The sequence below is a fragment of the Marmota flaviventris genome, chromosome 2 (assembly GCF_047511675.1).
Source record: "Marmota flaviventris isolate mMarFla1 chromosome 2, mMarFla1.hap1, whole genome shotgun sequence".
Classification (NCBI taxonomy): domain Eukaryota; kingdom Metazoa; phylum Chordata; class Mammalia; order Rodentia; family Sciuridae; genus Marmota; species Marmota flaviventris.
Window position 1 is genome coordinate 4,100,421 of NC_092499.1, and position 21,766 is coordinate 4,122,186.

The 21,766-nt window shown below is 52.8% G+C and overlaps 2 protein-coding genes across 5 annotated transcripts in view; one reads left to right on the top strand and one right to left on the bottom strand.

Annotated features, from left to right (window-relative positions):
• The first annotated feature begins 13,821 nt into the window (after window positions 1-13,821).
• On the top strand, window positions 13,822-18,327 carry LOC114101569 (uncharacterized). Of its 3 annotated transcripts, none has more exons than XM_071607527.1 (4): window positions 13,822-13,932; window positions 14,532-14,582; window positions 16,737-17,273; window positions 17,805-18,327. In XM_071607527.1, exons 1-3 carry the CDS (start codon window positions 13,822-13,824, stop codon window positions 17,265-17,267), a joined length of 693 nt encoding a protein of 230 aa, XP_071463628.1. In that variant the 3' UTR covers window positions 17,268-17,273; window positions 17,805-18,327. The 3 variants fall into 3 exon arrangements, 2 of the variants coding, with proteins under 2 accessions (XP_071463628.1, XP_071463627.1); XM_071607526.1 differs by having other exon boundaries at window positions 18,208-18,327; XR_011706507.1 differs by lacking the exons at window positions 13,822-13,932; window positions 14,532-14,582; window positions 17,805-18,327 and adding an exon at window positions 15,799-16,004 and having other exon boundaries at window positions 16,737-16,821.
• A 777-nt stretch (window positions 18,328-19,104) lies between these two features.
• Window positions 19,105-21,766, bottom strand: part of Dync1h1 (dynein cytoplasmic 1 heavy chain 1) — a 64,921-nt gene continuing 62,259 nt past the window's right edge. For both annotated transcript variants that reach the window (XM_027946647.3, XM_027946646.3), the window contains exons 73-78: window positions 21,167-21,378; window positions 20,725-20,878; window positions 20,141-20,283; window positions 19,846-20,014; window positions 19,550-19,677; window positions 19,105-19,433 (exon numbers count right to left, since the gene is read on the bottom strand). In XM_027946647.3, coding sequence (XP_027802448.3) covers window positions 19,305-19,433; window positions 19,550-19,677; window positions 19,846-20,014; window positions 20,141-20,283; window positions 20,725-20,878; window positions 21,167-21,378 — 935 coding nt within the window. In that variant the 3' untranslated portion in view covers window positions 19,105-19,304. The remainder of the gene's footprint in view (window positions 19,434-19,549; window positions 19,678-19,845; window positions 20,015-20,140; window positions 20,284-20,724; window positions 20,879-21,166; window positions 21,379-21,766) is intronic.

Consider the following 21,766-nt stretch of genomic DNA (forward strand, 5'->3'; position numbering starts at 1 on the left):
TGAACCTTGCTGTGGCTCTGGAACCCAGCCAGGGTGGCACAGGGCAGGCAGGGCTCTGTCCACTGCTGCAGAGCAGGTCAGACAGCAGAACAGCGGGGCTGGGGGACTGCAGCCCTGTGCGGGTGCCTCCCTGGGGTGTGTGCTGTGGATGGGGACTGGCACACAGGTTGCCATGGAGATCTCTGTGACATCACACAGGCCTGGGCTGCAGGACACCTGCCTCCCTTCTTGACTCATGGGTGATCACTCTGGGAACAAAATGGACATCCCATCCAGAAGGTAAGTCTGTAGTGACCCTCCCGTGCCCTCCCCAATAGGGCCCTTGAAACTTGGCCTCAGCTGCTTGAAGGAATCCCATTACAGGAACCAAGTCTTTGCTACCTAAGTGTGAACTTTTGGGCTATTTTTCTGGGAAAAGAGAAAGTATGTCCCAGCCTGGGCTCTTGACAGATGGTGAGAAGGTGTGAAGCCGGGTTGTCTGCTGGAGCTCCTGGTGGGAGGGGCAGGCCTGGGGAGAGGGTGTCCTCCAGGGCGAGAAGAGGCAGCCAGGCAGGAAGGCTACATGGAGCTCCCTGTCCTGTGGGAGTGAGGATGGGACCCATGGGTGGGGGTACCCGTCTCCCTGGCAATGAAGATGCCACCTCACAGATGCAGGCCCGCAGCTGGGAAGGCCTGGTGTGAGGTGGGGGCGACGGGGGGCTCCCTCTGCTTTCCAGGCATGGAGAGCGAGGGTGTGGGAAGGGGCAGGGGCCCCAGGGTGGTAATATCTTTTGCCCTAGCAGCAAGCAGTCCCAGTGGGAGGCTGGACACATGCCTCCCCTCCCCTTTAAGTTCACAGAAAAGTTCTAGGACAGATGGGAATTAACCTGGGGCATTAATTAGCATCTCCATGAAAAGCTACACAGAAGTTTTTCAAAATAAAATATAATTTTCACCTGAAGTAGTTTCCTCTTGAGTCGCCGGGATTACAGGTGTGCCACCATGCCTAGGTTTCCCCCCCTCCCCCCGGCCCCACTGGGAATTCAACCAATTCCATAGCTCTTTTATTTTTTATTTTGAGACAAGGTCTCACTAAGTTGCTGAGGCTGGCCTCAAACTTGGGATCCCCCTGCGTCAGCCTCCCTAGTCACTGGGATTACAGGAGCATGCCACCATGCCCAGTTAGGACTGGTGGTATTCTTGTAAAAACAACAACAAAAAAAATTTTTTTAATTTAAAACAACAAAACATAAAAAAGAACAAGAATAAAGCCTGATCTTAGTTTTAAATATGGGTGGAGAAAATTCTGCAACCAGAGACACAGCAGACCATTTCAATCCTGCTTATGAATGAACACGCCCAACTCCCCTCTGCACTTGAATCAAGTTAGTCCTAGGAAACTGTTGTGGAGAAGGAGTTTAAGAAATCTTTTTTTTTTTCCCCTTAGATGAATACAACACCTTTATTTTCTTTATTTTGCGTGGTGCTGAGGATCAAACCCAGTGCTAGGCAAGCGCTCTACCACTGAGCCACAGTCCCAGCTCAAATTTAGGAAATCTTTCAGAGCACATTTTATTGCAAGGAAAAAAATGTCTGCCTTGAACTAGAACTGTGGATGAACTGTTGAACATGTCAAGTGAGAACAGCTGAGCTACCTCCCCAAGTGAGCAGTACTTTCCCTTGTATTTATTTTTCGGATCAGATGCAGTAGTCAGCAGACAGGGCCCGCTGGACCTCCCTCTTAACGTTCAAAAATCGGAGAGGGAGCTGGCTCAGATAAGAAGCCACAGCAGTTACCAGCCCTGTGCTTTCCTCCTGCCCTAGGGCACTGGCCAAACACCAAACTTCTCTTTTTTTTCAGTGCTGGGCATTTCACCCAGGGCCGCCTCCATGCTAGGTAAGCATGCTACCACAGAGCTACACCTGCAGCCCATTTTACAATTACAAACGCATTAATTGTGCCCATCGATGGGTTTCAGCATAATGTTTCCCACATGCCATGCAGCATGCTCTGACCCAGGCCACAAGCCTTTCCCATCCCCACTTCCCCCAAGTAGCAGAGGGGAGAATATGCATACTTGGGTCTGACATTTGAGTTAACACAATGTCCTTTAGCTTTTGCTGCAAATGACAGAGCAAATGATTAATGATCCTTTGTGCATATATACTACATTTTCTTCTTTTCCCCAGGGTTGGGAATGGAACCCAGGGCCTCCAGCATGCTAGACGAATGCTCTACCACTGAGTCACACCACCAGCTCTTATGCCACATTTTTTAAAAATCCATTTATCTGTCCATGGGCACCTAGGCGGATTCTGTATCTTTGCTACTGTGAATAGTGCCACAATAAACTTGGGTGAGTAGGTATATCTTTGGTATGCTGACTTCATTTTCTTTGGATATGAGCCCAGGAATGGGATAGCTAGCTCATATGGCAGATCAATTTTTAGGTTATTTGAGCAACCCCTATACTTCTCTCTGCAAAAGCTGTACTAATTTGCATTCCTTCCAGTAGTAGATGAGTTACTTTTTAGCCGGATGTGATGGTGTACACCTGTAATCCCAGCTACTCGGGAAGCTGAGGCAGGTGGATCAAATTTTGAAGCCAGTTGGGTAACATAGGAAACCCTTGCCTTAAAAATAAAATTTAAAAGGATTCGGGGTGCCAGGAGCAGTGGTGCACATCTGTAATCCCACTGGCTTGGGAGGCTGAGGCAGGAGGATCACAAATTCAAAGACAGCCTCAGCAACTTTGCAAGGCTCTGAGCAACTTAGCAATAAACCCGTCTCAAAATAAAATATACAAGAATGGCTAGAGATGTGGCTTAGTGGTTAAGAACCCCTGGTTCAATCCCCAGTACTTACAAAAAAATTCCCTTTTCTTTCATATCATATTTTTTTTAATATTTATTTTTTTAGTATTTGGCAGACACAACATCTTTGTTTGTATGTGGTGCTGAGGATTGAACCCGGGCCACACACATGCCAGGCAAGCACGCTACTGCTTGAGCCACATCTCCAGCCCCTCATATCAAAATATGATAACAGTCATTCTAACTGCCATGAGATGCTGTAGTGTAAGTTGTTTTTTGCAGTTCCCTGTTAATTAATTATATTGAACATTTTTTTCTTATATTATTGGCCATTTATATTCTTTTGTGAAGTGTCTGTTCAGGTCATTGACTTTTCTTTTTTCTTTTTCTTTTTTAATTTTTTTATTTATTTTTTTTAAAGAGAGAGAGAGAATTTTCTAATATTTATTTTTTAGTTTTGGGCGGACACAACATCTTTGTTTATATGTGGTGCTGAGGATCAAACCCGGGCCGCACGCATGCCAGGCGAGCGCGCTATCCCTTGAGCCACATCCCCAGCCCTTCTTTTTTATTAAATAATTTTTTTTTTAAATTATTTTAGAGCTGGGGACAGAGCTCAGTTGGTAGAGTGCTTGCCTCGTGCACAAGGCCCTGGGTTCAATCCCCAGCACCACACACAAAAAAGAAATCAAGGAATAAATAAAAATTCTCTGTTGTAGATGGACGTAATATCTTTATTTATTTATTTTTTTCTTAGTATTGGGAATTGAACCCAGAAACTCTTAACCACTGAGCCACATCCCCAGCCCTTTTATGTTTTATTTAGAAACAGGGTCTCAGTGAGTTTCTGAGGCTGGCTTTGAACTCGTGATCCTCCTGCCTCAGCCTCCTGAGTTGCTGGGATTAGATGCATGAGCCCCTGTGTCCAGCTGTTTTTTCTCATTTATTTTTATGTGGTGCTGAGGATGGGGCCCAGGTCTCACTCATGCTAAGCAAGTGCTCTACCAGGAGCCCCAGCCCCAGCCCCAGCCCTTTTCACTTTTTATTTTCAGACAGGGTCTCACTCACTAAGTTGCCCAGACTGCCTGGAGCTTCTCGTGCTTCTGCCTCAGGCTTCTGAGCTACTGGGATGCCAGGCGTAGCCACCAGAGGCTCCAGGCTGTCCCTGCACTTGGTGTAGATACTTCTTAGCTTGATGTCATCCCACTTGTCAATTCTGGCTTTTGTGGCCTGTGCTTTGGGTCCTATCCAGAAAATGATGACCTATGTTAGTATCTTGAGGAGTTTCCTTTATGTAGCTTCAGCGTTTCAGGCCTTAACGTTTAGGTCTTTGGTCTACTTTGAGAGGATGTTTGTATGGGGTGAGAGTCCAGGGCCAGGCTCGGGTCTTCTTGTGGGGATCTCCCAGTTCCCAGCAGCCATTATGCAAAAGGCCGTCCTCCCCAGTGTAGTGTGGCAGGCACCTTTGTAAGAGTCCTTTGGGTGGAGGGGCGGGTTTATTTCTGGATCTTCATTCTGTTCGGTGCCCTGGGGTCCACTGTTATGTCAACACCCTGCTGTTTGGGTGGTTACGGCTCTGCAGGAGGTCTTGAAATCAGGTGCTGTGAGGCCTCCATCTTGATCAATCTTTTTGCTCAAGATTGATTTGGCTACTTGGGGTCTTTTGTGCTTCTGTATGAATTTTAGAATTGCTTTTTCTAGTTCTGTAAAGATCGCCATTGGGCTGGACTTAATGGCTTATGCCTGAAATCCCAGCCACTCCGAAGACAGAGGCAGGAGTATTATAAATTCAACGCCTGCCTGGGCAATTTAGGGAGACTCTGTCTCAAAATAAAAAATAAAAAAGGCTGGGGATGTAGCTCAGTGGTTAAGTGCCCCTGGGTTCAATGCCTGGGAATAAGGAGGAGGAGAAGGAGGAGAAAGAGAAGGAGGTTGTCATTGGTATTTTTTAAAAGTATTTTTTAGTTGTCAATGGATTATTTATTAACTTATATGCAGTGCTGAGGATGGGACCCAGGGCCTCACCCATGCCAGGCAAGTGCTCCACTACTGAGCCACGACTTCCCTGTCATTTGCATTTTAATGGGAACTGTGTTGAATCTGTAGGTTGCTCTGAGTAGCATGGACTTTAACAATATTTACTCTTCCAACCCATGAACATGGAGGTCTCTGTCTTTAGTGCCTTCTTCACTTCCTTTGTTGTGATGCTGGGGCTCAAACCCAGTGCAGGTGAGTGCTCCATCGCTGAGCTAGGTCCCCAGCCCCATCCCCAGCCCTCTTTTTATTTTTTAGTACCAGGGATTAAACTCAGGGGCACCGACCACTGAGCCACATCCCCAGCCCTTTTTTGTATTTTATTTGGAGACAGGATCTCACTGAGTTGCTGAATGCCTTGCTTTTTGCTAAGGCTGGCTTTGGACTTGTGATCCTCCTGTCTCAGCTTCCCAAGCTGTGTGACCCACCACACCTGGCTCTCTTTTTTATTTTATTTTGAGACAAGGCATACTAAGTTTCTAAAGCCGTCTTCGAACTTGCACTCCTCCTGCCTCAGCCTCCTGAGTGGCCAGGATTACAGGTGTGGCCACCGTGCCTAGCTTTTCAGTGTCCTTCACAGTGTTTTGTGATTTTCATCATAGTGATCTTGATCTTTCACTTCCTTGGTGAAGATTATTTCTAGGTTTTTGTTTTGGTAGCTATTGTGAATGGAATTGCTTTCAGGAGTTCTTTCTCTGCAAATTTGTTATTGGTGTATAGAAAGGCAGCTGAGTTTCATATAGATTTTGTGTCACTTGCTACTTTACTAAATTTGTCATTACTTCTGATTGTCCTTCAGGTGGAGTCTTTAGGTTTTTCTGTATCCAGAATCAGATAATCTGAATACAGGGATAATTTGACTTGCTTCCTACTGGTATGTTTTTTCTTTCTTTTTCCTCATTACTCTGGGTAACACTTCTAGAGCCAGGTTGGACAAGAGCAGGGTGGTGGACACTCTTGTCTTGTTCTATGTCTTAGAGGAACTGCTTTTAGCTTTTCCCACTCGGTGTGGTGGTGGCTCTGGGTTTGTGATATGTGGCCTTTATTATGTGGAGGTGAAATCCTACTGTTTCTGGTTTGTTAAAGATTTTGTCATGAAGGGATGCTGAATTTCATCAAATGCTTTTTCTGCACCTGTTGCCAAGTGAGATTTTATTTATTTATTTATTTTTGATACTAGGGATTGAACCCAGGGGCGCTTAACCGCTAAGCCTCATCCCCAGTCCTTTTTATATTTCATTTAGACACAGGGTCTTGCTGAGTTGCTTAGGGCCTGGCTAAGTTGTGAGGCTAGTTTTGAACTTGAGATATCCTCCTGCCTCAGCCTCAGGAGCCACTGGGATTACAGGCACGCCCCACCCACCGTACAGGGCAAGTGAGAACTTTTAAAACCTGTTTTCTTGAGGCGGAAATGCAGCAAGGAGTTAGTTCAGCACTGGTCTGAACCGGACAGCCTAGAGGTCAACCCGAGGTTGACCCACAGTTCACCTCAGGAGTCAATTTAGAGGTAACCTGTTCTGAGTCCTGAAGCCCCCACGTGCCACCTCCCAGGGTCTGGGATCCTGGGGGGCGTGGGGAAAAGGCAGTCCATGAGCCTTTTTTCTTCCTGTAGGTCTCGAGAGTAGGTTGGCTAAGCCTCTCTGTCAGAGAACCATTTCACACCTGCCTGGGCCCCTTTCCTGGCCACTGCTCTCTCCCTACCATCTCAGAAGGCTCCTTGCCCTTCACCCACCTCCCCTGGGTCACTCCAGGACCCTGGGCAGGAGCTCAGAAGGCTCTGGGCTGGAGGCTGGCTTGCCCTCCAGGTGCTTCTACCCGGGCAGCCACAGCCACTGTGGATCAGGTGACCAGATCTAATGGCTGCCCTGCTCCGTTCAGGGAGGTGGCTGTCCATCCCTGGGGCTGTGGACTCCTAGGAGACAGTCCCAGCTACCCCCTCCTCCCTCTGCTCCCCTTGTTGACAGATGTCTTAATTTTTTAGAAAAGGGTTATTATTTTATGAGCTATTATCCAGTGTTCTACTGAGGCATTAAAACACTTTATTAAGGGGCTGGGGCTGGGGCTCGGGGGTAGAGTGCTTGCCTGGCATGTGCAAGGCCCTGAGTTTGGTCCTCAGCACCACATAAAAAATAAACAAAAACAAAGGTATTGTGTCCATCTGCAACTAAAAAATAAATATTAAAATATTTTTTAAAAAGCTTCTTTAGGAGGGCTGGGGATATAGCTCAGTTGTCAGAGTTCTTATCTTGCATGCACAAGGCCCTGGGTTCAGTCCTTAGTACCACCAAAAAAAAAAGCTTCTTTAGGAAAACCTGCCAAGTATTCGACTTGCTGCCAATGTCAGCTTCCACAATGCCTTTTTAAAGAAATGTTTTTATTAGTTGTTTATGGATCTTTATTTATTTATGTGTGGTGCTGAGGATGGAACCCAGGGCCTCACACATGCTAGGTGAGCACCCTACCACTGAGCCACAGCCCAGCCCCCCAACAATGACTTTTGCTCTGTGGGTGTGGGATCCGCAGCAAAGACCCCATCTCGTGTCCCATTCATGTTCTCTCCTCCTGTTTAAAAGCCACAGCCATGTGATGCTGGGAACTTCTAGGGACCAGGAAGGGATGGACGGGTAAGGGCAGAAGCCAGGACTAGCCCTCAGGGTTGGTTTGCTACTCTTAATGTTTCCCTTTCAAAACCCGAGGCTGGGCTGGAATGTGCCCAGTGGGGCAGCATTTGCCTGGCACATCCAAGGCCCTGGATTGATCCCTAGCACTGGAAAAAAATAAATAAATCCAGGTGTTGCTGGGTGCAGTGGCACACCCTCAGGAGGCTGAGACAAGAGGATTGTGTTCAAAGCCAGCCTCAGCAACTGTCTCTAAATAAATTATAAAAAAGGACTGTGGATGTGGCTCCGTGGTCAAGCAGCCCAGGTTCAGTTCCCAGTACACACACACACACACACACACACACACGTGATTCTCTCAGATTGCTGGTCCTTTCTCTAACAGGGAAGGTGTTTCCTGTGGCTGCCATAAAGAGTTCCCACAACTGGTGGCTTTACCTGTAGAGATCGAGTCTCAGAGTTCTGGGGGCCAGAGTCTGAGGTCAGACATTGGCTGTTCTGGCTGGAGGCTGTGAGGAGGATCCATCCGAGAGCCTCCTTGGCTGGAGGACGCTCTGCCCTCTTTCTCGTATCTGTGCCTCAAACCTCTGCTGCCCTTCTCTTACGAGGACACCTGTCAAGGGATTTAGGGTCTCTAAATCCAGGATGAGCTCATCTGGAGAACTTCAATTACATCAGCAAAGCCTGTTTCTAAATAAGGTCTCTGTCTTAGTCTGTTTTTTTTTTTTACTTTACCTGGGGATTGAACCCCGGGAGGCTCTACCACTGAGCCACTTTTTACTTTGAGACAGGGTCTTCCTAAATGGCTCAGGTAGGCCTCAAACTTGAAATCCTCCTGCTTCCGTCCCCTGAGTAGCAGGGATGACCTGCATGAGCCCCTGCACCTGCCTGAGTCTGTTTCGTGCTGTTGCCGGGTGCACCTCAGTCTGGATGATTCACAAAGAACAGAGCGGGGCACAGGAGGGGCCGCCGCTCCGCCCACCACCAGGGTCCCCTGAGCACTGTGGACAAAACTCTCCCATCCATACACTGTGGGTGGCCCGCAGCCTCCCTGCCTCAGAGGACAGAGCTGCGCTTTACTAAAGTGTGGTTACTTCTCTGTGGCTGGTGCCCTCTGAGCCCATGACCCTGGGCAGGCGTTCCTGTGGGAGCCGGAGCCTAAGCAGCCTGTGAAACAGCAAAAGAGCACCCAGAGTCCTGCCCTCGCCCCAGCCACTCCTCCCCTTTGCAGCCGGAAGGCGAAGGCCGGAGCAGACCTGGGGTTTGGACCCAGGAAGTCTGGCCCTGGACCCGGGAGCTTTTCAGCTTCCACTAGTGTTTGTGGGTTTGGCTCAGGGACCTTGTGACTGATCATGGGAGCCGAGGGGTGTGTCTTGGGGAAGTGCATTTGGTTTGGGAGCTCCCTGGGGAGAGGTCTCCACGGAGCACTCAGGTGTTCCCCGCACACAGATGGTACTGGGCATGGCTGCTGCGCCGTGGGGACAGCTGTGGGCAAAGCAGCCAACACCCGCCGTCAGTTAAAAGGGACGGACAACCACCATCCACCAGGACGCAGGGGACGCAGAGGGTGTTAGTGACGATGCTGCATGTGTGCATATGTGTGTGAGTAGGTGTGTGCATAGGTGAGTGCATAGGTGAGTGTGTGCGTGTGCACAGGTGTGAGTACATGTACTGCATAAGTGTGTGTGAGTACATGTGTGTGCATAAGTGTGAGTGTGTGTGAGGGTGTCCAAATGCAAGGACAGTGGCTCCAGGGAGACCTGAGTGGAGGGCATTGGAGGGGAGGGGACACCATATGCAGGTGGATCCCGAGGAAGGAGAGTGTCTGGTGGGGGAGGTGGGCAGGTGGGGTGCCTGGTGGGGGAGGTGGGCAGGTGGGGTGCCTGGTGGGGGGAGGTGGGCAGGTGGGCTGGGGCCAGGAGCAAGGTGGGTGGGGGACAGGAGGGGGTCCTCTGATGGACTCCAGCCCAGAGGATGGAGGGGTGGCATTTTAACAGCCATGCTCTGGCTGAGCACGGATAGCGGGGTGGGAGGGGGAAGCCAGTGAGGGGAGAGATGGGGGCAGGCGGGGGTGCAGCATCCATGTTGCTGGGCCACAGGTGCGCGGTTTGGGAGGAGGAGGGGTCGGGATCTCTCAGTCTGAGCTGCTGGAACTGCAGTTGCTCTGCCCTGGGCGAGAGGTGGGCTGAATGGGGAGATGAGCAGCCTGACCCTGGACCCTTGGGGCTGATGACTTGCATCCTTGGTGGTGACCTGGCGCAGGACTGGAATTGGTAGGACTGGCCTGAAGGTGGGGTCTGGTGGCATTCTGGGTCAAGGTGATGACTCAAACTCTTCAGCAATGTTAAACGTAATGGAGGAGAATGATGATAATCTCACAGCTCCAAGGACGGTCAAGGTCCACCCGTGGGCTCGAGGCTCACCCACATGCCCACTGTCACCCTCCAAGAGCAACCCTGTTGGCAGGCACCCTCAGTGCTGCCTAATGCTGGCCTCTGCTGGGCTGTGGCCCCCTGAGCCCACCTGGGGCTGGGCCTGTCCAGGAAGCAGCTGTAGCAGGGCTACTTATAAAGTGTCACTTCAGCGACAAACCAGAGGGGCAGAAAGCCAACTCCCCGGGGTGGAGGGCAGGGGCCTGGAGAGGGGATAAGAAGGGGTGTGGAGCTCCTCTTGGGATCTCGCCAGGGCCCAGTTTGACCTTGGCTAGGAAGAAAAGTTGAGAGGGGGTGGTCAGGAAGAGCCGCAGATGCTTGGTGTACCAAGGTGACTTCAGTACTACTGGTTGGTTTCCAGGACCTCTCCAGGGTGTCTGCAGGACAACGGGTGGGGGAGAGGCCCTGGTGTGTCTGCCCCACCTAAGCTTGGGTCCTAGAAGTCTGGGTGGTGCAGAGAGCAGATTAGGCTCCAGGGACTCTGCCTCAGGCTCCCTGCTGTGTGTGTGTGTGTGTGTGTGTGTGTGTGTGTGTCCCGCTAGCTTCCTGCCTCTGTCCGTTGAATCCCTAGGAGGCCTCAGAAACACTACCAGAGCTCAAGCCCTTCTGGTCACGTCCCAGCCCTGAGAGTGGTGGGGTGGTGTTTGGGTAGGTCCAGGGAGCACCTGGAGCCCGGTGTCACCCTTCAAGGTTTGCTGGTGGAGGCAAGGAAGCTTCAGGCCTTACATCTCACAGGAGATACATGAAAAAATGTACTTTTGCCTCTTTGGGTGTGAAATGCGGTGGCCAAAGGTTTATAAAAGGCCTGGGTGACCAGGTGCCAGGGAACCTGTCTGTGATCCCAGGGACACCGGAGGCTTGGGCAAGAGGATCACAAGTTTGAGGCCAGACTTTGCAATTTAGTGAGTCCCTAAGTAACTTAGTGAGACCCTGCCTCAAAATAAAAAAATATAAAGAGCTGGGCATGTGGCTCATTGGTAAAGTGCCCCAGGTTCAACCCCTGGTACAAACAAACCTACACAGGGAGCTTCTGCTCTGCAAACAGGGAAGGGAACTAAAGGTGGGGGCTGAGAGCTTCTGGAATGGGGGCTTCAGGTACTTACTGTGTATCATCTAGTTGTCTTTAAAACCAGGTACATGAAATGCCTCTGATTACAAATTTTACAAATTATAAGAAGCGCTTTGCTCTGGCGCCAACCAGCTGATCTAGACCTGGGGTTGGTACTGACTCCAGGACCTCTTGTGAGTGAGGCTGGGAAGGGCGTGGGCCTGGGGGAGTTGGGAGAGGGCTGAGCAGCTTCCTCTGCTTGTTCTAATTTCACTCTTTTGGTACTTTTATCTAAATCAGTCTAGAGAAACAATTAGAGGTCAGATGAGCAGGTTTGGGGCCAGGTGTGGTGGCACATGCCTGTAATTCCAGCTAATAGGGCAGCTGAGGCAGGAGGGTCCCGAGTTCAGGACAGCCTGGGCAACTTAGCAAGAACCTGTCTCAAAATCAAAAGGGCTGGGGGTGTGGCTCAGTGATAGGTGTCTGTCTCACATGCTCGAGACCCTGGGTCCAAGCACTAGTACTGCAATAACATAAAAAAAGAAAAAATAAGTAGGTTTGGGTGTGTCAAAGGGACACAGAACTAACTGAACAAGTTCCAGCCACAGCTGGACAAAACAAGGTAGTGTGATTTATGACCAAAAGCATGAAATCAAGGTGGGTTGATAAATAGAGAAATGGGCCAGGTCCAGGATTCTATGCAGCTCCTCTGCCCTCCAGTAGGAGGCAGCACCCCTCTCCAGTGTGGCTGCACACAGGTCCTTCCAAAGATGACGCGATATGGAGGGTCACCTGGCTGACTCCAGCAGTGGGGCACTCACAGTCACCAGCTCCCAGGATGCTGTGCGCCGTGCCTGTGCTCTCCTTAGGCTGCGAGGGGACAGTGCTTTGTCTCTGGTCTTCTTACCCAAACCCACAAGCCCAGTGTATTCTCAGGGAATCAGGTGCTCCTGGTCCCAGGACACCCTAAAAAGCACTCAGCCGGTTTCCTCAGAAGAAGGTTTTACTGAAAAACTGTCACAGCCAAGAAGAACCTAAAGAGATGTCTAGCTTCCCGGACAGGACGCTGGGGCAGAGAGAGACGTTACATGGAAACTAAGGAAATCTTCACGAAGCACAGACTTCAGATAATACAAAAAAGGGAGATTTCAGTCTCCACTGGGATCTTTCTTTAAAATGCTCACATGAGAAGCTGGGTAATCCCATCAACTTGGGAGGCTGAAGCAGGAGGATCCTGAGTTCAAAATCGGCCTGGGCAAATTAGTGAGGCCCTAAGTGACTCAGCAAGACCTTGCCTCTAAATAAAATGTTAAAAAGGGCTGGAGACGTGGCTCAGTGGTTGATGCCTACCTAGCAAGCTGGAGGCCCTGGGCTTGGTCCCCAGCACTGCAGGAACAAAACACCAGGTCACGGGGACACGGCAGGGGCTGGTCTGCATCGTTTTCCGTTCTTTTCTTTCTTTCTTTTTTTTTTTTTTGTATTTTCTGTTTATTCAAAGCTTTGCTGAACAGGATTCAGAAGTGGGTTCCAAGGAGCCCAGTGTGGGAAACCTGAGTTTATCAGTGAACAGCATGTCATGTTGGTAATCCCTGGAACATCGTGAATAATGCTTTTTTGGGGGTACTGGAAAGTGAACCCAGGGATGCTCTACCACTGAGCCGCATCCCCAGCCCTATTTTGTATTTTGTTTACAGACAGACTCTCAGTGAGGTGCTTAGTGCCTCGCTTTTGCTGAGGCTGGCTTTGAATTCACGATCCTCCTGGGATTGCAGGTGTGCGCCACGGTGCCTGCCCCTTTTTACTTTTTATTTTGAGACAGGGTCTTGCTAACTTGCCTGGGCTGGCATCCTCCTGCCTCAGCCTCCTGAGGCAATGAGAGTGCAGGTGTGTGCCACTGTGCCCAGCATAATTGATGTACTTTTCAACCGAGTTTTCTTAGTAAGATTAAAACAACAACAACAAATCCCCTCTGGGTTCATCCCCTAGTACTGTAAAAACCAACTAACAAGTAGAAAAAGAAATAGGGCAGTGGTAATAACTCAGAATCAGTGAGCTTGCCTAGCATGCCCCAGGCCCCGGGTTCCATCCCTGAAAGTGCAGAAACAAAAATCAAAACAAACAATCAAAAATTAAATAAAGCAATAGGCCAGGCGCAGTGGTGCCCACTTGTAATCCATATACTCAGGAGGCTGAGGCAGGGGGCTCTCAAGTTGGAGACTTGAGACCCAGTCTTAGTCTCAAAAATTAGAAAGTTAGGGTTGGGTCGTGGCTCAGTGGCAGAGCACTTGCCTAGCATGTGTGAGGCACTGGGTTCGATTCTCAGTACCACATAAAAATAAATAAAGGTCCTTTGACAATTAAAAATATTTTTAAAAGTTACAAAGTTAAAAAAAAAAAGGGTTGGGAGTGTAGCTCAGAGCACTTGCCTAGCATGCCTGAGGCAGGTGCTGGGCCCTCTCCCCAACACCAAAAGTAAATAAATAAATGGATAAATAAAGCAGGGGGGGTCCCATTTGAACTGCAGGAGCATGTGGCCTCCAAGTCCCCGCCCAGCGCTTGGGTTCCAGGACATCACGTGTGGATGAATTCCTGTGTCCCCAGGGGCTTTGTTTTGGCCAAGGAGGAAGCCTGATGGCCTTGGCAGTGTCCACCCCACACGCCTGGCCAGTTGCCGTGGCTGGAAGTTCCCTGGGTGGCCTTGCTGAGGCTGGCCTTGGCCACAGTGCTGGTGGCCCCTGGGGTGCACTGTGCATGTCCTACTGGCAGCTGCCAGTCAGAACAGAGAAGCCCCAGAGTGTGCCCCCTGCCCTTCTGCAGCTGCCCCTGCCCTGGACCCTCTGACCTGTGCTCTGTCCCTGTGCCCTTGGTGTTCTTCAGTTAGTGGCAAGTCCACGCCATGGCCAGCCTGAGGCGCGGCAGGCCCAACTGCATCAGGGCAGCGTTCAGCACCACTGGCACTGGGCCCAGCTTCCGGAAGAGGCAGAGGAATGCACGCTGTCGCCTCCAGGTGCCCCTGCCTGCTGCCCTTTGCCTCAGAGGGGTGGGAGGGTGGGGGGGGAGGGACCCCCGGGAAATGCCCCTGTGGCTCTTGCTCAGTCTGCAAAGATGGCCTTTTGTAAACACTGGGGTGGCCTGTGCCAGCTCCTTGAGAGTCTTTCTTCAGACCTCGGCCATCCTGGGCCCCCAGGTTCAGTGTGTGGCTCCCCCGATCCTGAGCAAGGCCTGGCCTCAGGGCCTCGGAGTCTGGGGGGTGGGGGAGGAGGGAAGGGGCTCCGGCCCTTCCTCCACCTCTGGCTTTGGGTCCAGAGCCGGTGCCAGGTGCGTCTTGTCTGTCTCCTCCCCGTGGCTGGAGCACAGTGAGCACGTTGGCCACCGAGGGCTGGGGCTGACCCCTGGTCCTGCTCCTCCCTCCTGCTAGCAGAGGCTCGGCCTGCATCTCAGGCCCCCAGACCCGACCTGCACACCGCCCTGTGCTCGTCCTTCCCCGCCTCGCCAGAGCCGAGGGCCAGGCAGGGCGGACCCTGCCACGTGGGCAGCGGCACCCGAGTTCCCTGGCCCCGGGTGGCCGCCCTGAAGGAAGGGAACATTCCAGCCCTTTCCCTGCAGGTCAGCCACAACAGGAATCACGTGGACTTGGCTGAAGTTCTCTGGAGAGAGGTATGTCACCAAGGCCCGCAGTCACTTGTCATGGAGGGAACAAAGGGGGCCCTCCCCAGAGCCCTGCCCCAGCCAAGGCGAGCCTTGGGACCAGACCCCTTGGGGCCGGTTGTGGTGGGCCTGCCCTGTGACGTCCCCTGAGAGCAGTGAAGCAGTGATTAAGGAGAGTTCTGCTTTGTTTTGTCTGACATGGGGTCTCCCTGGGCTGCCCAGGCTGGCCACCCCCTCCCGGGCTCAAGTGAGCCTTCTGCCTCTGTCTCCAGAGGGCCTGGGACTGCCGGTGCATCCCACCCCCATATCCAGTCAGTTTTTTTTTTTTTTTTCCTATTTGCCTCGGAATAGATCCCAGGGCCTCACACACGCTAGGCAAGCACTCTACCACGGAGCTATCCCCCGCCCACTCTTATGATATTTTAGAAAAAAAATGTGCTTTAAAGTCCAAATGGATTATTTTCAGTCTTCCGAATTTCTTTTATTGCAGTACTGGGGATTGAACCTAGGGGCGCTCTACCACGGAGCCATATGTGTAGCCCTTTTTATTTTTTATTTGAGACAGGGCCTTGCTAAATTGCTGAGGCTGGCCTTGAGCTTATGATCCTCCTGCCTCAGCCTCCTGAGTAGCAGGGATTACAGGTGTGTGCCACTGTACCTGATTAACGAATAGTCAATATTAAAATTAATCCCAGTCCAAATTAAGATCAGTCTCAATAATTGACACAGCTCTGGGTAACCCTGGTCCAGGGTGGCGTGAGTCAACAGGGAAGGCAAAAGATCATTTTAGCCAAAAACCAGGGCATGAATGAATGCTCCTCTTGGTCTGTAAGTGCTGTCTACTGGCCACTGGGGCCTTGTGGCCTCTTGAGTACTGACTGCTATGTGGCTTGTGGACTAGAGCAATTCTGATTTGTTTCAGAATCTGAAATTACAATTGTTTACAGATGATTTTGTCTATTATCACGTTTACCTTTTATTTTTTGGAATAAATATCAGTGTCACCTGTCTGAAGAGGAAATGAAGGGCTGGGGTGTGGCTCAGTAGTAGAGCACAGGCTTAGCATGAGTCAGGCCCTGGGTTCCATCCACAGAACCAGAAAAATACAATAAAAAGAGGAAACAAGCTCTCTGGGGAGGTTTTCACTGCCCACGTGATGTGCCCGGTGGCGGGCCCCCGCCTGGACTCAGCTCTGCCTAGCCCTGGGGGCCTTTCCGTGTGCGCGTGCGCGTGCACACATGTGTCAGCGTGTGGGTTATGTCCTAAGCCGTGGTGTTGTGGAGGAGGGAATCGTTGGTCACCTGATGGTGCCGCGGTGTCCCTGGGGCCTCCTAGCAGACCTGGAGGCTGTTTCCACAGGAGAGGGGACAGCCTTGAGAGCTGCTTGCTGGCTGCCAGCTCAGGGCCTGACTCTGAGAGGCCACCTGTCAGGTCAGTCTTGGGGACTTGACATTCTCTGAATGAGATGACTTCCAGAGCCACTCAGTGAGGATCAGGAAGCAGAAGGTGAAAGGAGGGGACGGTAGCCAGGAATCTGATGGCCTTCCAGATGTGTGTGCACCTGCTGGGGCCTGGGGCCTCCCCCGTCTATCCTTCACCAGAAAAGGAGGCCTCGCTCTCTGGAAGACGCATCAGGAGGGAGGAGGGACTCAGACCCACTGATGGTCTGTAGGGCTGCTCCTGGGCCAAGGCTGCCAGTCCTGTGCCTGGCCCTGGGTCACTGGGTGGAGAGTGACCAGCAAGGAGGCTCAGGCTGAGCCCCCAGGATGGCGGGCACTCAGGCTATCTGAGTTCTATGGAATACTGATCTATTTTTGTTGTTGTTGTTTTTGAGACAGCGTCTCACTTTGTTCCCCAGGCTGGCCTTGAACTCCTGGACTCAGGCCATTCTATCTCAGCCTCAGGGTAGCTGGGACTATACGCATGAGCTTCCATGGCTGGCTATTTGAATTTATTTTTTAAAATTCACTTACAAAATAAAAAATTGGGGATGTAGCTCTGTGCTGGAACATCCCTGGGTTCAGTCCCCAGGAGTGGAAAAAATAAAAATCCACTTTAAGGCAGAGCATTTAAATTTGCCGACACCTCTGGTGGACGAAATAATTCCTGCATCTGCCTCTGTTAGCCATTTGCTGACAGGCTCAGCTTGGCTTTTGTCCTCAGTTTTTAGATTCTTACGATGGTGATTCAGAAGCCTGCCCTGGTCAGTTTGGCTCCTTCTCTGGCTGTTCCCTGGGTGAAAGGAGCAATGTGCCTCTGTCTACACTGAAGTCCAGGAGTCCCGAGGACGCCGGTGTCAACAACGCTCTCCCATCCAAGGCCCCACACCTCTCGGTGAAGGCTGCCTGCTGGGCCCCCATATCCCTGGAAGCCAACGACGTGGACATGCAACCTGAGAGTGAAGTCAGGCTGCCCCTGGAGCCCGGAGGCCCTCAGGAGGCCGGAAGGCAGGCGGAGAGGCCCTACACAGCCCAGGAGGACTCCAGAGCCACCAGGGCACCCAACCCAGCCAGTCCTGTGGAACTCCTGGAGCTGGGCAGACACCCGCCCAGCAAGGCCAAGGGGACACGGATGCTACCCAGACTCGGAGGCGAGAGAGACAAAGGGCCCAAACTCTCGCTTTCCAAGAGAAAACTGGAACTTTTACTTGCAGAGCCTGAAAAAAATAAGAGAAAGAAGCAGTTCATGGCCTGATCCAAGGTGAGCAGATTTAGCTCAGGAAGGGGTCCGGAGGCCACGTGAGGAGCCAGGCCATGGTTGGTCAAGAGGGATGTTGATAAGCAGGAAAGCTTTTCAAAGGAGACATGGGGGGCTGGGCTGGGGCTCAATGGCAGAGCACTGGCCTGTGAGGCCCTGGGTTCGATCCTCAGCACCACATAAAATAAATAAATAAAAGAAGGTCATGTCCATCAGCAACTGAAAAAAAAAGACATGGTGTCACATGGTGCCCTTTTTAGATCTTGAATAAGAAACTTGTCCTCATCACCCAGATTGAAAATGGGTCTGCCTTTCAGGGAGGGCCTCACGTGGCCTTTATTAACCCCTCCCTTCCCCAAACCCAGAGAATTAATTTTACTAGTGTGTGTGTGTGTGAGTGTGAGTGTGCGAGTGTGCTGGGGATGGAATCCAGGGCCAGACAAGTGCTCCTGCCCAATTTACTTTCACTGAAACTTTGTGTGTTTTTTACTTTGGTAACAGGGATTTTTTTTTTTTTTAATATTTATTTTCTAGTTTTCGGTGGATACAACATCTTTATTTTTTATTTTTATGTGGTGCTAAGGATAGTACCCGCGCATGCCAGGTGAGCGCGCTACTGCTTGAGCCACATCCCCAGCCCCTGGTACCAGGGATTGAACTCAGGGGCACACAACCACTGAGCCACATCCCCAGCCCTGTTTTGTATTTATTTAGAGACAGGGTCTCACTGAGTTGCTTAGCGCCTTGCCATTGCTGAGGCTGGCCTTGAACTCGTGATCCTCCTGCCTCAGCCTCCCGAGCTGCTGGGATTGCAGGCTGTGCCACTGGCCAGGCACAGGTTTCTGAGCAGTTGGTCTGGGCCCAGCCTGTTGGAATGGTCAAGGCGTGGAGTCCCGGAGGGGAGGTGGTTTGCTCATTGACCTTAATCTACTTGCAGACAAAAGCAGAGAGGTTCTGGTGCTGGTGGTCCTGGTCTAGTCCTCTCCAAGTCTGGCTCTCTCCACACAGCAGTAGGACCACGCCGTTCCCAAGTGCCAATAAAGAGACGTTGCCACAAGGAACTGCTCCTTCTTCATGGTGGGGAAGAGGCCCTGCCTCGGGGGTGCAGAGGGGCACTGTTGGATGTTAGATGCTCAGGTGGCAGAGGGTGGGGTGGTTAACATCCTGCTTCTGGCACTGCCAGGCAGGGCCTGGCTAGTGGGGCCGTCACTGTCCAGCCAGACCCTCCTGTTGTGGAGGTGAGTGGGCCCAGAGGTGAGTTCCCGCTGGGGCCTGGGGGAGCCTGCTGCTCCAGGGGTGCCCCCAGAGGAGGCTACTATGAGGCGGCCCTGCACCGGGTGATGGGTATCCTTTGTGCAGTTTGGGAAAAGCCTCAGGTGCTCCTTGTGGGGTCTGCATGGAAGCCCTGGACCTCGGGGATAGCTGTCCAGGCTGGGACTGTCTCTTCCCCGGGGCACCACTGGTGGCATCTGGCAGCCAGGCTGCATCTGCTTGTTGACCTGTGGGCTGGAGCTGCTGGTTGACATTTCTGGCTTCTACTGGGACCGAGCGCCACTTGCACACTTGGGCCCTGGACGGCCTGTCACCCTCAAGTGCGCTCAACAGACCCCCAGATGCCAGGACCCGTTTCCACAGCCAGCCGCCTGTCACCCACCAATGTGGATGGGAGAAGCCATCTGAGCCCTGAGCCACTGTGTTCCCATCTGGGATGGTGGTGTGGGCGAATGTGCTAAGGGGAGGGGACCCACACCCTTGTCCCCAGGAGGCTGCGGGTGAGTGCCAAGCGCTCCTCCCCAAGCCTCAGGCTGAAGCCGACAGAGGAGGCAGGAGCCGGTCATGCTTAGTGTTTTATTTCATAAAACAAGCCTGGCCGTGGCCTCCGGAGCTCCTGCTGCTGCATTCCGGTTCCCACTGCCCCCGCCGGCCAGCTTCCTTTCCGTCTCTGTCACCCTTTTCTTTTCACGAGTCCACACCTTCCGAGCACTTTCAGGGTCAATGAGTGTTAGACATAAAGGGCAGCTACAAAGTCTAGCTTCACTCCGTGCACAGGACCGCGACGCCACGCTCGTAGAAGCTCCGAGGGTCCTCCTTGGTGGCGATCTCGAAGTCCACAGTGAAGATGAGGTCTGCGCGGGTGAAGTTCAGGTAGACAGGCAAGGTCACCTGCAGGAAAAGAGGAGGACGTGTCCAGGCAGGCCTGGCTCCAGTGCAGGGCAGCCTTGCCTGCTCACTGGGTGTCTTGCAGTGCCTGACCACAGCCAGGGAGGGCGGCCACTCACCACGTTGGCCTTTTTTTCGGGGCTGGTTTGCTTGACCCAGCGCAGCTGCGTCAGGGGCAGGACGGTGGAGATGGCGTTGGAGAGCGACAGCTTGTTGTTGCTGCACGTGGCCCCCTGAAGCTTCAGACCTGCCAGGTAAGGTGAAGCACCCCTGGAGTGGAGCCCCTGCCACAGGGCTCTCGCCCATCACCTTCAACACACAACCTGGGAGCAATGGCCGGGGCCACCGTGGACACAGGCCAGTGAGCACGCGCCACGCAGGGGCTGGGCCTGAGCTCCACACAACTCCAGCTCACCTGTGACCCCGAAGCTGCAGGCATCGAGGGTGGCACTCTGTGAGGTGGTGACGTTGACCTCCAGGCAGAGCTCCTCCAGGGACCAGCTGTTGGCCTGGGCCACATACTGCCTGGTGGCGGTGATGTAGGCCTCGGGCACAAACAGGCCGCCCAGACACACGTGGATGTTCTGTGGGAAAAGCCGCCGGGAAGGAGCTCAAGTGAGTGGGGGCTTGTGCCTGTCCCCAGAGCTGCCTGAGGCTCCCTGTGGGAGGGGCTGCTCCTCCCCGTGGACTTCCAGAGTGTGGCCCCCCACCTTTAGCTCCTTGGCACCCCCGGAGGCAGCTGCCAGGGAGATGTTCTGCAGCTGTTTGATCCGCTCGCTGAAGTCCGACACCCACTGGATGACGGTCATCCCAGCAGGCACCGTGTAGTGGGACCAGCTCCGGGGCAGAATCCCTGCAGCACAGAGAGACCTGGGCTCAGCACCCACGGGGCCAAGCTGTGAGGGCTCTCGAGACTCCCACCGAGATCCAGGGTGCTCGCCCCGTCCTCTGCACCCAGCCTACACCCAGGATGGCCCAGGCAGTCTCCAGTGCAGCTTCCAGGCCAGGTCAGCTGGGGGTGAGCGTGTGTGGAGGTCCACCATCAGAGCCAACCACACCACAGCTAAAAACCTGTGCAGTGGCTCAGTGCTCTGGGCACCACAGGCTCTCAGGACAAGCGCGAGAACCCTGGGGCCTCCAAACCCACACCCTCCCAGGGCACCATGCCCAGCAGGCTCCCGAGGCCAGGCCTGACCAGGGCCCTGTGGCCTGTGAGGACAGAGTCCCCAGATAGCGGGCCTGGATGGCAGCCCCTGGTGAAGGCCTGGCCACTGTGGCAGCCGCATCTCAGCACCTTTCACGAGCTCGTTGATGAGTGTGCGCAGGTAGTTGGTCTGCTTCTTCTTTCCTTCGCACACCTGGACGACATCAGCCAGGTCCTGGCGCACGTCTTGGAGTAATTTGGCTCCCATCTTCACTTCTCTCTCAAAGAACCTGAACAAAGGATCCTAAACTCATCCAAAGAGGAGAGAAGGCCAGAGAGAAGAGAATTAGGCGAGGTCCCTTCTTCAGCAGGAACGGGAGAGGGGTGACCTCTGGGGAGCCTTGGACTCCCAGCCCACCCAGAACTGCTGGCTGCCTTAGTTGGAGACCTGGGGTGGCCTGGCCAGCTGACTGCCCTCAGGAGGACTAAGGGTCACTCTCCTCTCTCATGGAGCCCAAAGGTGGCCAGGCACCGAGGGCGAGCCTGTCTGAGGCTGGACTTGCCAGGACCCCGAGCCCACAGTGCCGGCTACCTTGATGTTCTCCACGGTGCGCTTGAGGTGGCTGAGCGTCTGGGGGATGAGGTGCAGCCAGTTGGAGGCCGTGGTGTGCAGCGTCCTCATCCAGGCGGGGCGCCCGTCAGAAGTGGAGTCCGTCCTCGTTTTCTTCTCGGTCTCTGCGTACGCCAGGTCGTCCTCGTCCTCCAGCATCTGCATCTTCAGCATCTTACTGATCATGTCCACACCTGGGCACGGTGCCAGGGGCAGGCAGAGGGAGGGAAGCACAAAGGGGAGGACAGACTTGAGCGTCAAGGCCACGGTGGGGTCAGCTGGAGAAACTGTGCGGCCCCCAAGGCCCTGCCGTGCCTGCCTTCATTTCCTTGGTGCAGGGGACGGCACCTGGGGCTTTGCAGTGCTAAGCACCTGCTCTACCACCCAGCTGGTTCCTGATGGTAGAGCACAGGAAATGGCTTGGCCAGAAAGGTAAGACGACAAATGCAAAACGACTGTCACCTGGTGATGTTCATGGCTGGCAAAACTGAACCAGTGCTGGGCATGGTGCACACACCCATAACCTCAGCAACTTGGAGGCTGAGGCCGGAGGCTCAAACTTCAAATGAGTTTAAAGCCAGT

Bases quoted from the DNA above. Each gene is read 5' to 3' on its own strand.
- LOC114101569 (XM_071607527.1), top strand. From the start codon at position 13,822: ATGGCCAGCCTGAGGCGCGGCAGGCCCAACTGCATCAGGGCAGCGTTC. The intron at 13,933-14,531 runs GTGCCCCTGCCT...CTTTCCCTGCAG, and splicing joins ATGCACGCTGTCGCCTCCAG to GTCAGCCACAACAGGAATCA. The intron at 14,583-16,736 runs GTATGTCACCAA...TTTTGTCCTCAG, and splicing joins CTGAAGTTCTCTGGAGAGAG to TTTTTAGATTCTTACGATGG.